General features: G+C 48.9%; 1 protein-coding gene across 2 annotated transcripts in view; it reads left to right on the top strand.

Moving 5' to 3' along the window:
* ripor1 (RHO family interacting cell polarization regulator 1) overlaps positions 1-16,726 on the top strand; it is a 91,417-nt gene that overhangs the window by 53,994 nt on the left and 20,697 nt on the right. The window contains exons 13-16 of one of the 2 annotated variants that reach the window (XM_034084900.2): positions 3,073-3,120; positions 3,371-3,496; positions 14,591-14,760; positions 15,952-16,531. In XM_034084900.2, coding sequence (XP_033940791.1) covers positions 3,073-3,120; positions 3,371-3,496; positions 14,591-14,760; positions 15,952-16,531 — 924 coding nt within the window. The remainder of the gene's footprint in view (positions 1-3,072; positions 3,121-3,370; positions 3,497-14,590; positions 14,761-15,951; positions 16,532-16,726) is intronic. The other variant, XM_034084901.2, reaches the window with a different exon arrangement.

The following is a 16,726-nucleotide window of genomic DNA, read 5'->3' on the forward strand; positions in this document are numbered from 1 at the left end:
TTTTCCCGGTAGGAAAAGCAGTTCAGTCTTGTCAAGGTTGAGCTTGAGATGGTGAGCAGACATCCACTGAGAGATGTCAGCTAGACAAGCAGAGATGCGTGCGACGACCTGGGTCTCTGAGCGGGGAAAGGACAGAATTAATTGGGGTGTCGTCAGCGTAGCAGTGGTATGAAAAACCATGCGGGCTAATGACAGATCCGAGCGAGTTTGTGTACAGGGAGAAGAGGAGGGGACCAAGAACAGAGCCCTGAGGGACCCCTGTAGTTAATTGACAAGGGTCGGACTCGGACCCTCTCCAAGTAACCCTGTAGGTGCGGTCTTTGAGGTATGAGGTGAGGAGGGAAAGTGCAGAGCCTGAAACTCCAAGTTCTTGGAGAGTGAAGGAGGATCTGATGGTTCACCGTGTCGAATGCAGCAGACAGGTCCAACAGGATGATGACAGAGGAGAGGGAGGCTGCTTTAGCAGTGTGCAGTTCCTCAGTGACAGCAATGAGAGCAGTTTCTGTGGAGTGGCCTGCCTTGAAACCAGACTGGTGCGGATCCAGAAGGTTGTTCTGATGGAGATAACAGGAGAGTTGTTTAAAGACAGCGCGTTCAAGTGTTTTAGACAGGAACAGGAGGAGAGAGACAGGCCTGTAGTTTATAACATCAGACGGGTTGAGAGTGGGTTTCTTTATGAGAGGGTTTACTCTTGCCTCCTTGAGACTGTTTGGAAAGTGACCAGAAGTTAGAGAAGTGTTGATGAAATGGGAGATAAACGGTAGAATATCAGGAGCGATGGTTTGAAGGGATAGGGTCCAGAGGACAGGTGGTAGGGCGGGCAGAGGTAATGAGGGTAAGAACCTCACTTGGCGAGAGAGGGGAAAAGGAGGTTAGTGTGTGGGTGGAAGGAGGGTCTGGTGACCCAGCGGTGAGTAAAGGTGAGTCAGAAAAAGAAGAGCGAATATCATCAACCTTTTTTTCAAAGTGGTTAACAAAGTCGCTTGACAGAAGGGAGGGGGGGGGAGGGGCTTTGGGGGGGTCCAAGAGGGTGGAGAAGATGGAAAATAGTTTTTTGGGATTGGAATAGGAAGATAGGATCTTATCTTGAAAGAAAGGGCTTTTTGCCTGAGAGATCGAAGCAGAGAAAGAGGAGAGGAGAGCCTGATAGGTTAGGAGGTCGTCATGGTGTTTGGATTTCCACCGTTTCTGCTCTGCTGCCCTAAGGACGGTTCTATTAGCACGCAGTGCGTCATTTAGCCAGGGAGCAGGAGGGGACTGACGAGCCTGCCGAGATGTGAGAGGACAGAGAGAGTCCAGAGAGGAAGAGAGAGTAGAGAGGAGAGTTTCTGCAGCAGAGTTTGGAGGCAGGAGTTGGAACGAGTCAGAGGAAGGGAGGGCTGAGAGCACCGATGAGGCAAGGGTAGAGGGGGAGAGGGAACGAAGGTTACGGCGGACAGGTGCAGGATGAGAAGAGATTAGTTTGTTATGTGTGGAAAGGGGTAGAGAGAATGAAATGAAGAAGTGATCAGATGTGTGGAGCGGGTTTACAGAGAGGTTAGAAGTAGTGCAGTTCCTTGAGAATATGAGATCAAGGACACTGCCAGCTTTATACGTTGGTGGGGACGGAGACAGTGAGAAAGCAAATGCGGTTAACAGAGATGTTAGTTCGTCTATCTTCCCTGTCTGGAGGTTGAAGTCTCAGAGAAGTACAGCAGGAGGGCCAGTTTCAGGGATGTGTGAGAGGAGGTTATCCAATTCCTCCAAGAAGTCCCCCAAGGCGCCTGGTGGACGGTAGAGAACAACAAGGGTTCATTGTATAGGATGGGTTACTGTGACGGCATGGAATTCAAAGGTGGAAGGAGTGAAGTTAGGTAGCTTGAAGAGGGAAAAGCTCCATTTGGGAGAGAGCAGGAGACCAGTGCCCCCTCCTCTGCCAGAGGGTCTGGGTGTATGGGAGAAGGAATATGCTGTGGAAAGAGCTGCTGGGGTGGATGTGTTGGATGGAGTAATCCAGGTCTTAGTGAGAGCAAGGAAATCCAGAGACTGCAGGGAGGCGTAGCCAGAGATGAAGTCAGCCTTAGGAACAGCTGACTGGCAGTTCCACAGGCCGCCTGAAACTAGATGTTGGATGTCAGTGGAGCACGTGGGATAGACGAGAGCAGGCCGGTTATAGCGATTAGGCGATACACAGGGCCAGTGATAATTGCGAGAAGACACATGAACAGGAATGGAGAAAATACACATGATTATAGCATGAGGGGCTAGAAAGCTAAAGAAAAGAAAAATAAGACACCAGCAATACTTAGCTCAATCAGAGTAGGATTTGCCTCCTCTTTGCCACCCTCGTGACTCCCGCAGGACTCCAATGTCTTTGTCGGTCTTACTCCCGCAGGACTCCAATGTCTTTGTCGGTCTGAAGCTGACGCTCAAAGAAAGAGCTACCTAAATGGACACCTGATTGCTGAGTTCTCACAGCTGTGGTGCCACGCCCCTCTAATTAGTTAACTCTCTACAGCTGATGGGCGACAGCTGAGAGGCCCTGCCTATTTAAATGCAGCCGAGATTGCTTACTGAGAGCAGTGGAACAGGTTCAGTGATCAGATCTGAGATTTAAATTCTCTCAAAAGCGCCGTTTTAGCTACAATAACTACAGAACAATTATACAGAGTAGAATAACTGAAATAGAGAAGTCTAATTAAACAAGAATAGTACTCACAGTGGTTGCTGCGTCAATAGGTATTGTTGCCACCGGGTCAAAATGCACACTGAGTTCTTCAGTTTTTGAATCCGCTATTTGAATGCTTTTTTAGCTGAAATATGAGTACATCACGCTGTTGTACATTTCACGCAATCAGCTGAGAGGCCCTGCCTATTTAAATTCAGCCTTGATCGCCTACTGAGAGCAGTGGAACAGGTTCAGTGATCAGATCTGAGATTTAAATTCTCTCAAAAAAACAATTGAGGTATCCAGGTTAATGGATTTCTCTGAAATACAAATGGTAAATGGACTGCATTTATATAGCACTTCTTAGCAACTTCTCAAAGTGCATTTAATAAAGTCAGCAATCACCTTTTTACTTTCACACACAGAGGCTGCCTTACAAGGGGCCACCTGCTCAGGGAGCACGACAAGGCAAGGCAAGTTTAGTTATGTAGCACCTTTCAACATAAGGCAATTCAAAATGCTTTAAAAAAATTAAAGACATTAAGAGCCTTAAGAAATAGTGCTGCGGTAACACATTATAAAATGGCATTTAAAAACAGTCATTAAAAAGCAAAGATAATCAAATAACATAAAAAATACAAGAATAAAAGGGAATATGTGGATATATCTGCTCCTTCTCAGTATCCCATCAGCCTTCCCTCTTTCACTGCTGCTCTCTTCCAGAACATGCTGCGGCGTCATGAGGACGTGGAGAACGGAACAGCGTGGTCCAACTCCTCTGAGTCTTCTGATGACTCCTCCAGTCCTCGGCTGTCTGTGGGGGGGCTACGCACCTCTACGCATCATAAGGTAACACACAACGTGTACCCGTGTTTGTATCTTTAATATAATTGAATCTACTTCATCACTATCTTTCCTAAGGATTGGTTAGCAACACTGAACAAAAATATAAATGCAACACTTTTGTTTTTGCTCCCATTTTTCATGAGATGAACTCAAAGATCTAAAACATTTTCTATAAACACAAAATAACCATTTCTCTCAAATATTGTTCACAAATCTGAAAAAAATGTGTGATCGTGAGCACTTCTCCTTTGCCGAGATAATCCATCCCACCTCACAGGTGTGGCATATCAAGATGCTGATTAGACAGCATGATTATTGCACAGGTGTGCCTTAGGCTGGCCACAATAAAAGGCCACTCTAAAATGTTCAGTTTTATCACACAGCACAATGCCACAGATGTCGCAAGTTTTGAGGGAGCGAGCAATTGGCATGCTGACAGCAGGAATGTCCACCAGAGCTGCTGCCCGTGAATTGAATGTTCATTTCTCTACCATAAGCCGTCTCCAAAGGCGTTTCAGAGAATTTGGCAGTACATCCAACCGGCCTCTCAACCGCAGACCACGTGTAACCACACCAGCCCAGGACCTCCACATCCAGCATGTTCACCTCCAAGATGGTCTGAGACCAGCCACTCGGACAGCTGCTGCAACAATCGGTTTGCATAACCAAAGAATTTCTGCACAAACCGTCAGAAACCGTCTCAGGGAAGCTCATCTGCATGCTCGTCGTCCTCATCGGGGTCTCCACCTGACATCGTAACCAACTTGAGGGGCAAATGCTCACATTCGATGGCGTCTGGCACGTTGGAGAGGTGTTCTCTTCACGGATGAATCCCGGTTTTCACTGTTCAGGGCAGATGGCAGACAGCGTGTGAGGCGTCGTGTGGGTGAGCGGTTTTCTGATGTCAATGTTGTGAATCGAGTGGCCCATGGTGGTGGTGGGGTTATGGTATGGGCGGGCGTATGTTATGGACGACGAACACAGGTGCATTTTATTGATGGCATTGTGAATGCACAGAGATACCGTGACGAGATCCTGAGGCCCATTGTTGTGCCATTCATCCACGACCATCACCTCATGTTGCAGCATGATAATGCACGGCCCCATGTTGCAAGGATCTGTACACAATTCCTGGAGGCTGAAAACATCCCAGTTCTTGCATGGCCAGCATACTCACCGGACATGTCACCCATTGAGCATGTTTGGGATGCTCTGGATCGGCGTATACGACAGCGTGTTCCAGTTCCTGCCAATATCCAGCAACTTCGCACAGCCATTGAAGAGGAGTGGCCCAACATTCCACAGGCCACAATCAACAACCTGATCAACTCTATGCGAAGGAGATGTGACCGGTGACCGATCGATCGGAGCATCCCTAATTCTCATCAAAATATAGTTAAAGTAGCGACAGTAAAAGTAGTCATTGTGCAGATTGGTCCATTTCAGAATAATATATATGATATGTTTTATAATGATTGATCATTAAAGTGTTCTCAAAGCTGGTAAAGGTGCAGCTAGTTTGAATGACTTTGTATACTGCAGGGTAGCTTGTGAACGTAGTTACTTCCCACCTCTGGCGTCCATTATACCATTCTTTCACTCTAAACAAAGATAGAAAATACCCTTTCCTGTTTGTAAGGCCCAATCCCAAACCACTCCCTCGACCCTACCCCTCCGTGACAGAGTGAACTCCGTCTGTAGCCACACTCGCAGCTCAACGAGGCTCCCTCCTGTCAGATGGAGGGAGTAAATACAGCAGCAAGCTTTGGGACAAACTCCCCTCTCTCCGGCAGAAACGTTGGTTACGTATTGTAACCCTTGTGATATTAGCACAGGCGGAGCCCTCTACTGGACTCTATGGGTACTACCTTACCCTGCGAGCATTCTCCCACTGAGACTTCTATAGACGTAGCCGGCCTTGGGCGGGCCTACCTGAATGCGCGCGCATCACACCGTATAAAAGGAGGCCTCGCCTCCTGACTATCATCCTACACCTCTCTTCAGCGAGCGGAATAGGACAGACAGTGCCCTGAGTAGAGGGCTCCGCCTGTGCTTATATGACAAGGGTTACAATACGTAACCCAACGTTATATCTCTCACAGGCTCCGCCCTCTACTGGACTCTATGGGTACAGTGGGTGGAGCCCCGATGTATACGCGCACTGTCATCCAACAACATTCCACCCTACTGCCCCTGACCGGCTTTTCTGGTCAGCAGCTGCTGCCCCACATTCTCCTTTAACCCGGTTGTAACCGAGGAGAAATCTGGGATGTGGCTGACAGAGCACACATTGCCTCGCAGAAAGTGCGCTCAAAAAACAGTGCCGGGGGACCCCCCCCCGGCCATAGACGGATGGGGGGGGGTCCCTCTGCCCCAAATGGGCTTACTACACGCCTGCCTCCCTGAATCCCTAAGGATAACAGGGAGAGCGCCAGAGCCCATGCCCCACACTCAAACACTGACCCTGTGCAGAGTGTGTGGACTAAAGTGTGGAGGGCTGCTCTCCTCCTGCCGAGAGGCAGGAGGGGGCCCAGAGGGGCCCAGCGCACCCTGTAAGGGCCCAGCGCACCCCTCACCCATCCCGGGACCCTCAGCGGGCCCGAGAACAGCAAAGGCGCATTACGTCCGGGGAGGGGGTCAGATGCCAACTGACCCACAACCCCCCACCCCCCTACCAGTCCTGTGTTTCCCCCGCAAGCACAGACGAGGAGAAAGAGCCCGACATGTCCAAGAGATAAAATCTTATGAAGGGGCCTGGCGTCGACCAAGACGCCGCTGTGCATATATCCTCCACACTCACACCGTTGAATAAGGCTGCCGACGCAGCCACAGCCCGTGTGGAGTGTGCACGAACCCTCGTAGGGCAGGCTCTCCCTGCCTGTCCGTAGGCATGTGCAATGCACTCGCAGAGCCAGCCTGCCAGGCATTTCTTGGACAGAGCTTTCCCGATCACCCCGCCCCCGAAGCACACGAACAGCTGTTCGGTGCGTCTAAGGGCAGCCGTGCGCTCCACATAACATGCTAGCGCACGCACCGGGCAGAGGAGGTGCAGTTTAGCTTCCCTGTCCCCACCATGGGGGGGGGAAGACTAAAACCCCCTAACTGAATAGCCCTCAACCTGAACGCACTCCTTAGGCTCTTGGGCACAAAGGACGGGTTCGGTCTGAGTGTCGCGGCGCTCCGGTCACCCTGAATCAGTAAACAGCTCGGGTGCACCGACAGAGCGGTTAACTCGGACACTTTTTTTTTTTTTGGCTGACGTTAAGGCAAGAAGCAAAGCTGTCTTCCACAACAGTGCTTTTAGGGAGGAGAGCTCCAGAGGCTCAAATGGTTCTAACACCAGAGCCTCGAGCACTAGGGGCAGGTCCCGCTGTGGGGTGGAGGCGTGCACTACTGGGCGCAGCCTCCTGACCCCCTGTAAAAACTGCAACATCAGTGGTTGACTAAAGGCTGACCTGCCGCAACATCCCTCATGGCAGGACGAGATGGCTGCTGCATACACTTTCACTGTTGAATGCGCAAGCCCTCTGTCCACCAGTAACTGTAAGAAGGATAAAATAGAGCCTAACTCACAAGATAGGGGCTCTATTCTCCGCTCCTCACACCATCGCTGGAATCCTAGCCACCTTGGCCTGTAACAGGCTGTGGTGGATACAGCTCTAGCTGCGTGGATAGACTGCATAACACTATCAGACAATCCACCCTGTCTCAGCCTGTCCCTCTCAGGAGCCAAGCCTGGAGAGGACGGCCGAGAGTGGGTAACGCCCCGATTGCACCTGCCTCTTGAGACATCGCCCCCCAGAACTGGGGAACCGCCCAGGGCTGGCCCACCTTCATCTGTGTCATCTCTGAGTACCACGGCGCCCCGACGCGGTCCGGAGCCACTAGGATGACTGACAGACGTTCTCGCCTCACCCTCCCCAGGAGAGGCAGAATGAGACGCAGCGGTGGAAAGGCGTAGAGCAGCTTCCTTGGCCATGGCTCGTGTGCAAACACGTCCACCCCCAAGGGTGGGTCGTCGCTCAGGGCCATGGAGAACCACAGGGCACAGTGGTTGTTGCGGCGGCTGGCAAACAGATCCACTTCCGCTCTCCCGAACTGGGCCCAGATCTGCTTCACCACCTCCGGGTGAAGCGTCCATTCGCCTGGCAGGGGGCCGCCCCTCGACATGAGGTCGGCCCCCCTGTTCTCCAGTCCCGGGATATGGAGGGCTCTCAGGGCTAACACCACCTCTGATGCCCACAACCACAGCCTCTCCGCTGTGGTCAACAAGGCGGCGGAGCGGACTCCGCCCTGCCTGTTGATATAAGCCACTGTGGTGCTGTTGTCGCTCCTGACCATTACATGTTCCCCCTGAATTAGGGGCCTGAAATGCTGGAGGACTAACACTACCGCCCGTAGCTCTAGGAGGTTGCTGTGTCGAGACGCCCAGCGCCCACCTATAGCCCTCTTCAGGCAGGTCCCTCCCCATCCTGTTCCGGATGCATCCGTGAACACTGTGATGTAGGAGGTCATCCGTCCCAGTGGAGACCCCCTCCGGAGGTGATCCGGGGACCCCCAAAACCGGAGGTTGCCCCTCACTGAGGGGGGTATGGTCACCAGCCGCCGTTTGTGCCTCTTGGGATCCAAACGCAGGCTGGAGAACCACCTCTGCAGGCGGCGCATATGCAGTAACCCCAGCGGGACCACAATGTGAGCAGCCGCCATGAGACCCAGAGTCTGCATGACAGTTAAAGCTGCCCCCTGTCGCAGCCTGTGCACCGCCCGGAGAAGGGACGCACTTCTGCTCTCTGACAGGGTGGCGCGTAGCACGCCTGCATCGAGCACCACTCCCAACTACAGCGCCTGTTGGTGAGGTATGGCGGTGCTCTTTTTTCAATTGATCGCGAAGCCTAATTTGGTTAGGTGTGTGATCAATTGTGCTGTGCAAAACATTGCCTGTTCCCGGGACCCAGCCATGACTATGAGGTCGTCAAGTAAAATAAAACTTTCATGCAGTGGGCGCGCAGCAGTTGAAGCACTGTGGCCACACATTTGCTGAACGTGCATGGGGATAGGGAGTAGCCGAAGGGCAGTCTGTTGTACTCGTAGGCTATCCCCTGGAAGGCAAAACGCAGACACTTTCTGTGCTCTGGAGCAATTTCTACATGAAAGTACACGTCTTTCAGGTCGATGGTGGTGAACCAATCGCCTGGCTGCACCAGCCCCAGTAACTGTTTCATAGTTAGCATGCAGAATTTCCTGCAGGAAATGTGGTGATTCAGGCCGCGGAGATCTAGAATAGCTCTGAATTCCCCTGTCTTCCTGAGAACCAGGAAGTACATGGAATAAAGATCATTTTCTCTGTGCTGAGGGTGCACAACAGACACAGCCTGTTTCTGCACCAGAGCCTGAATCTCTGCTGAGAGGAAACTCATCCCCTCTCGAGAGGACAGATGTACCTCTTGCATGCCCATAAAAGAGGTGGGTGTGGGACACCCACAAGACAGTGGTCCATGTGATACAGTGGTACAGTGTATAGACATGTGGTACAGTGGGACGCTGCAAAACTGGAGTGAATGGCCCCGTCCTGTCCCTCCACCTTGTTAGCACACAACTGAGTTTCCATTGCCCAGAACATTGTGTTAATGGACAAGCCGTCAGCCGTGGGGCCGCAGCTATGAAGCTGTGATTCTCTCTGGTGACCCGTTCCGCCGCAAAACTCCCCGCGAAGGGAAGATTTGCCCATGGAGGGTTGACACAGAAAGGGCCGATTATTTACTGAGGACCCTGAACGCACCGCCGCACGCTCTTGTGTGAGCGCGCGCTCCACCCTAATGCTGTTCTCACCACTACGTAAACAGCATTTATAGGCGTAGTGTGTTTTACTAAGGTCCCTGAACGCACCGCCACGCGCTCTTGTGTGAGTGCGGGCTCCGCCATAATGCAGCCTTTACTACTACGGTAAACTGCATTGGAGTCCCTGTACCCGCATAGTGCTCTCCTTTAGATAGCACTAAAAGGTGTGTTTTCTGACAACAGCACGTCGGCAATAGCGTCTCTTGAACCCGCACAGTGCTTTGACAGCACTCGGTTTATTCCACTCACGTGCACACGCCCACCTGTAAACACGGGGGCTCCCAGGAGATCAACACGATCCTCTTTGGAAAGTGCCACGCGGCGTGATATCCCAGGGACATCACACAGCGGGCAGCGGCGGCGGCGGCCTGTGATGAAGTAGGGTCGACCCTATATCATGTGAAGCCACCGAGCATCGGTCCCCGGGTCCCCGGGCCCGGGTCTCTAGCAGTGGCGACTCCCTGGAGTTAAGATGACTCTTTCTTCTTCTTTCAAACGTCTCAGTCTCTCGTGGAATCACTTCCGCTGCTGAAGAGAAAAGGATGATAGTCAGGAGGCGAGGCCTCCTTTTATACGGTGTGATGCGTGCGCATTCAGGTAGGCCCGCCCAAGGCCGGCTACGTCTATAGAAGTCTCAGTGGGAGAATGCTCGCAGGGTAAGGTAGTACCCATAGAGTCCAGTAGAGGGCGGAGCCTGTGAGAGATATAACAGGAAATGCCGTAACTGTATGTAACAACGGTTTCAAATCAGCATAGACAAAAAATGTAAATTAATAACTAAAATAAAACTCCAAACATCTTACATTGTGTTGCTTTTTTGTAAAGCTCTTTTAGTTTGAAACCTGATGTTTATAAGCTTCTTAGTTTTTGCAACAGTCTGTAAATATACACAACTTTATAATAAAATGCACACATTTACCTTTCTCTAGAGTAGACTAAACACAGGTGTGATCCTAGATTAAAAACATATGAGGTCATCATGAGGTTGTTAACATCGCAGTTTATCAGTGGATGTTTGCTGGAACTACTTGTAAACAGCGTGTTTCCTGACGGACACACACAGCGTGACTCCGGTCAGGTAGAGACCGGTCTCAAGTCAGCACCGCTGCAGACTCGCTGTTTGAGGGCTTGATAGCTCACTCCCCCTCCACACCGCTCCACACTCGTTGGTTTGGAACAGCCCTCAATATGGCGGACCCTCCGCGTGAACGCGCAAACGGAGGGGTAGGGTGTAGGGGGCGGTTTGGGAATGGTCCTAAGTGCAAACAGTCATGCTTGGCTCTGAGCAGCACTTCCTGTCAGGCTGCATCCTTTGTTGCCATCAACACACTTTGAGCTGAGTCTGTCCTAAAGCAGATTAGCCAATGAAATGATGGTGTTTGTTAGCATGTTCCACAGGGATTAGGATATATTTAATTGTCACTGTACAGAACACACTGTTACACTGTTTACAATGTTTACTCTGTTTGTTTTAGGTGCTCTGAGGGTTTAATAACCACTAAGTCTACTAACAGAGCATTTAATCAAGAAAGGCTTTGCATGTCAAACAGCATAACAAGGATGCAGGCCTCACACAATACTTTGTTTGTTGCTGTACACCTTAAAGATATTTTCATATGCAATTCTGTGCAATACAATCTCAGCCCTCCATCACTTACTAATACATGTTTCCGTCCTTATTATATGCATGGGCACCAGCGTTTTAATTCACAGTTCAATCCTGTCTCTCGACTTTCTGCCTATAAGCTATAGAACAGATAGGACCTGCAGCTCACTACCACTTTAGGACCTTGAGGAAAATTGGTCTTAAATATGACATTAATGCATTAACAGTGTTGGGTGTCTACCTTTTCCTCACAACATGGGATAAATCAATATGGATCTAGCATAACAAATACAATTTAATCTGTTCACATCTAAATTAAAAATGACGATTGGGTAATGTACAGAAGTGAAAAGTTCATACGCAAACTCACTTGCTTTGTTCTGCTTGCAGTATTGAGAGGGAAAGAAGGGAGTGACCGGCCTGAAGGGCGGAGATTTATTAGCTAGGGTAGGGGTGTGGTCTATACTTGATTGACAGTTGAGGTGGTGATGCAGGTATGGAGGAGAGTTTTGTGATTTTTAACAACCTCCCTCAACATTACACAAGTATTAATAAATGAATATTCTGATTTATGAAACAGTGCACACACCAGCCTACGCCTTTTTCCCTTAATAAATCACAATCAACTTTGCAAGATTCCCGTTATGCCCACTGTAGCCTATATATAGTAAGTGAACCCCCCCCCCCCCTATTCATATTTGTATCCTGCAATTGTAGGAAACGCCTTGAGTGGCTCAAAAAGAAAGTACATGTGTGGGAAATCAAAGTACTTGATGGGGATGGGATACAAGTCAATAATCTTCTCTGGTGAATGGAACAGTGGATGCCAAAATATACACAGCCTTATACAGGCAGAGTGTCGGTAGGGACTTTTGGAAAGGGGTGACACCCTTTATGAGAAACTGTCAGGAATGATCGGGGAATCCCTCCTGTCTGGACTCATGACTGGGGCAAACTAAACATGAGACACAGGGCCACACGCATCGAGTGACTCTGATAACGTCATTTCTCTGCCATTTTTAGAAATTATAGTAAACCTACTGCATTCAATATGTGTTCTCATTTATGTATCAAAACAATTGGGACTATTCACAAAAAATCTATTTATATTTATGGTGTTATTTGTTCCCATACATCTTGTGTTTCTTGCTGGGGCGACATCACATCCACACGCTGTTGCACGGCATAATAATACTAACTTAATTTCTACGAGATACATTCAACACATCAGCTGCCCGACGCACGGGGGAAACATACTGGACCATGTTTATTCCCCTTTTCGACATGGATATAAGGCTCGCCCTCGGCAAATCAGACCACATCTCACTGCTGCTGCAGGCAGAAACTTAAACGGGACAGACCGGTAACAAGGACAGTACAGCGATGGAGTGAGGAGTCAGATTCAGCACTGCAGGATTGCTTTGCATCTACGGATTGGAGTGTGTTTGAGGACAATAACATCAACACACACACGGACACGGTCATCTGCTACATTTGGAAATTCATCGATGACGTGGTACCGAAGGTTTCAGTACGGACATTCCCAAATCAAAAGCCCTGGATAAACAGGCCTGTCTCTCTCCTCCCGTTCCTGTCTAAAACACTTGAACGCGCTGTCTTTAAACAACTCTCCTGTTATCTCCATCAGAACAACCTTCTGGATCGGCACCAGTCTGGTTTCAAGGCAGGCCACTCAACAGACACTGCCCTCCTTGCTGTCTCTGAGGAACTGCACACTGCTAAAGCAGCTTCCCTCTCCTCTGTCATCATCCTTTTGGACCTGTCTGCTGCATTCAACACGGTGAACCATCAGATCCTCCTTCACTCTCCAAGAACTTGGAGTTTCAGGCTCTGCACTTTCCCTCCTCACCTCATACCTCAAAGACCGTACCTACAGGGTTACTTGGAGAGGGTCCGAGTCCGACCCTTGTCAATTAACTACAGGGGTCCCTCAGGGCTCTGTTCTTGGTCCCCTCCTCTTCTCCCTATACACACACTCGCTCTGATCAGTCATTAGCCCGCATGGTTTTTCATACCATTGCTACGCTGACGACACCCAATTAATCCTGTCCTTTCCCCGCTCAGAGACCCAGGTCGTCGCACGCATCTCTGCTTGTCTAGCTGACATCTCTCAGTGGATGTCTGCTCACCACCTCAAGCTCAACCTTGACAAGACTGAACTGCTTTTCCTTCCGGGAAAAGATTGTCCCACTCTTGACCTGACTATCAACATCGGCACCTCTGTTGTTTCCCCGACTCAGACTGCAAGGAATCTGGGTGTTATCCTGGATAACAACCTGTCCTTCACTGCAAACATCGCTGCTACAACCCGCTGCTGCAGATACACGCTCTACAACATGATTTCAAATACCGCAAAATAATCTGTGACGCATTTGTGTGTATTGTGTTTGTTTCCCAGGGAAACCCTCACAAGAAACACCGGCTGTTGTTATGCCTGCTGTGACGTTAAGTTGCCTCTTGTAATTATGCCTTTACAAGCTTAAAAGTTGTATTTATCATCTGAATTTGGCGAAACAAGTTTAATATTCTTAAAACCAAGACTTTGTTTATTTGAAATCAGATGAAAACAAACTGTCACGGACCCTGCCGTGTTATCTATGATTACTACGCTTTTCATTCATAATTTCAGCGGGAGGGAGGGGGAGCGGTGCTGTGGAACAGCAGAGTGGAATAAGGGGAATGCAGAGAGTGGCTACTGTCATGTCTAAGAAACTTATTGTGAAAGTTTATTCTTTATGTTAGTTTTGTCATGTCCCTTTGTTCTGTGCTTTATGTTTATTCCAATAAGTAATTCTCCCTCTCATTCAGGCCTCCACGCTCCCCGCCCCTATCTGTCTCCTGTGTCCGTGATTGTTTTCCACGCCCTGATTGTTTCCACCTGTTTCCCCTTACCCTGTGTATATATTGTGCTAGTCCCCTCCTGTCCATTGTCAGTTTGTTTCCTCATTTAGGATACACGTACAAGCCTCCTCTACGGACATATTACGTTCCTCTAAGCTCATGATCATAGTCCTTGTTTTTCCTCGAAAGAGTGTTATTGTTTTTCCCTGTTTTGTTACTGTGACAACAATACCAGTAAAGTCTTTATTTTGAACACTACCTGGGTCTGAGTTGAGTCGTGCATTTGAGTTCATGCCTCAGAGTTCACCCCTTGACAGCTACAAGTGTTTTAGGTTCAAGTTAGACAACTAACATCTGGGTTAGTGTTCATGACTTCATGTTTATGTCATCTTAATGGTTCATCTCAATACACACACATTTCCCGTGCTTTCCAATCGTTTAAAATAGTTTTATTCCACTGTTTAATAACCTGTTCAATACAAACATGCCACTTGTAAAAATGAAATAACAATTCTGTGAACTGATATTTGTTTAGTGAGCTTATTAGAGGATGTTCCCATTTTTTTGGGATGTTCCCTTTGATTGTAAAATGTAAATGAAGATGTCAGACTTAGTATATGTGTTAATAATTACATACAACACATGGATTTGTTGTGTGTGTGTGTTCCAAGTGAATCTGCGGCCCCCTGGTGGCCAGTACATGAATGATGTGGCCCCCACCACCATCAAAGTTGCCCATCCCTGTGTTAGATTGACTGTCAGTGACTCATGGTGTCCCTGTCCCTCTCCAGACGGTGGTGGTGACACCAGACATCCAGCCAGCTGTAGGTGGGACTTCCTCCCCTCAACCAGACATCTCATTCTGCCCAAGAGACTCCTCTTCAACTCCAAACTCCACCCACAAAATCAGCCCCGTCAGTGAGGACCCCCACACGTCTGCACGACCAGCACCGAGCAGCAGGTACAGAGGCACTCTGGTTCTGTACAATTAAGATTTTCAGTCGAATAGGTTTACTTATTTTGTTGTTATTATTTGATGTATTATTCTTTTTTACTTTTTATTATTTTTGAAAAACATTTTCTTGGAAGTGAATATGTCTAAAAAAGGGGCATAGATATTTACACAATTTAAGGATTTTTTTCAGACAAGGACTTTAGACGAAGGACCATGAATCCCATGATTTATTTTTTGTGAATATTTTTCCAAGAATTGTATGTTTCTGTTTGTTAATGTAGTTTAATGGTACGGCTTGATGATGTAAGGATGATACTTTCGTTTGTCTTCTTTCCTTACTTAGTTATATGAGATAAGTTTGTTTTACGTTTGTTGTGTGTGTGTGTGTGTGTGTGTGTGTGTGTGTGTGTGTGTGTGTGTGTGTGTGTGTGTGTGTGTGTGTGTGTGTGTGTGTGTGTGTGTGTGTGTGTGTGTGTGTGTGTGTGTGTGTGTGTGTGTGTGTGTGTGTGTGTGTGTGTGTGTGTGTGTGTGTGTGTGTGTGTGTGTGTGGTCTAGCATTACTATACTTGTGGGGACCTACATCTGTTTACATAGTCACGTGTGTGGACTGGCTTCCCTTATGGGGACAAATTAGAGGTCCCCATAAGGGGAATCATTAATTTTAGGGTGAAGACTTGGTTAGGTTTAGGATTAGGGTTAGGGTAAGGTTAAGGGTAAGGTTAAGGGTAAGGCATGTGTTGGTTATGGTTAAGGTTAGGATAAGTCTCCAGGAAATGCATGTAAGTCAATGTAATGTCCCCTGAAGTGGTGTGTGTGTGTGTGTGTGTGTGTGTGTGTGTGTGTGTGTGTGTGTGTGTGTGTGTGTGTGTGTGTGTGTGTGTGTGTGTGTGTGTGTGTGTGTGTGTGTGTGTGTGTGTGTGTGTGTGTGTGTGTGTGTGTGTGTGTGTGTGTGTGTGTGTGTGTGTGTGTGTGTGTGTGTGTGTGTGTGTGTGTGTGTGTGTGTGTGTGTGTGTGTGTGTGTGTGTGTGTGTGTGTGTGTGTGTGTGTGTGTGTGTGTGTGTGTGTGTGTGTGTGTGTGTGTGTGTGTGTGTGTGTACCCCAGGAAGATACCTAGTGCTAATGGAGAACCTAATAGAATTAAGAATGATATGTGTTTTATCTGAACTAAAACAAACTGAGATATGATCTGACTTACAGGGAAGAGGAGTCAGTCACTGTGACGACAAAAGCTGACAGTGAGGAAGAGGATTCAGGGAAGCGGTCTCCGATAGCTGCTGGGGGGGTGACCAACAGCCACCCCCCCAGCAGCTACTCCCGCTCCCTGAGCCACATCAGTGAGAGCAGCGCCGACGGCATCGTGCTGACGGACAGGGCGGTCCAGTCCGGAGGGGGGGTGTCTCCCACCTCCGGGATCTCCATCACTGACATAGAGATGGAGGTGCAGAGCAGAACCCCCCCCACAGACGAGAACACAACGGCTGACAATGCCACAGACCAACAGGACACACACTCCTCTGAACCAGTGGACTCAGAAACACACACACAGCCAGACATACACCCAGAGAGCGGGGACGTGACGTACGTGGCGCGGTGGGTGTCGGTGGAGGAGGAGACCCCGGAGGCAGAGTCTCCATCCAGGGGGAGCGGGGGTCCGGTGGACAGCGGGCTAGAGGACGCCCTGACAGCCGTGGTCTCCTCCCTGGATGATTACAGAGGACAGTTTCCCGAGCTGCAGCTGCTGGAGCAGGAGCTGAAGCTGCTGCAGGTCACACTCAAGGTGGGGCGGAGCTTAGAGATGCTTCCACAGGGGGAGGGTAGCTAAAAACTTCACTTTAATTGCAAAAACAAATGCTCCTGACTCTGAAGAGACCATTATAATATTTATCATAAAAGTAAGATCAATGAAGGCTCAAAGAAAAAAAAAAGTGTATATATTATTGGGTATAATATCACCATCTTTGTTTAAAATAAC

This window comes from Pseudochaenichthys georgianus, chromosome 6 (genome assembly GCF_902827115.2).
Source record: "Pseudochaenichthys georgianus chromosome 6, fPseGeo1.2, whole genome shotgun sequence".
Classification (NCBI taxonomy): Eukaryota; Metazoa; Chordata; class Actinopteri; order Perciformes; family Channichthyidae; genus Pseudochaenichthys; species Pseudochaenichthys georgianus.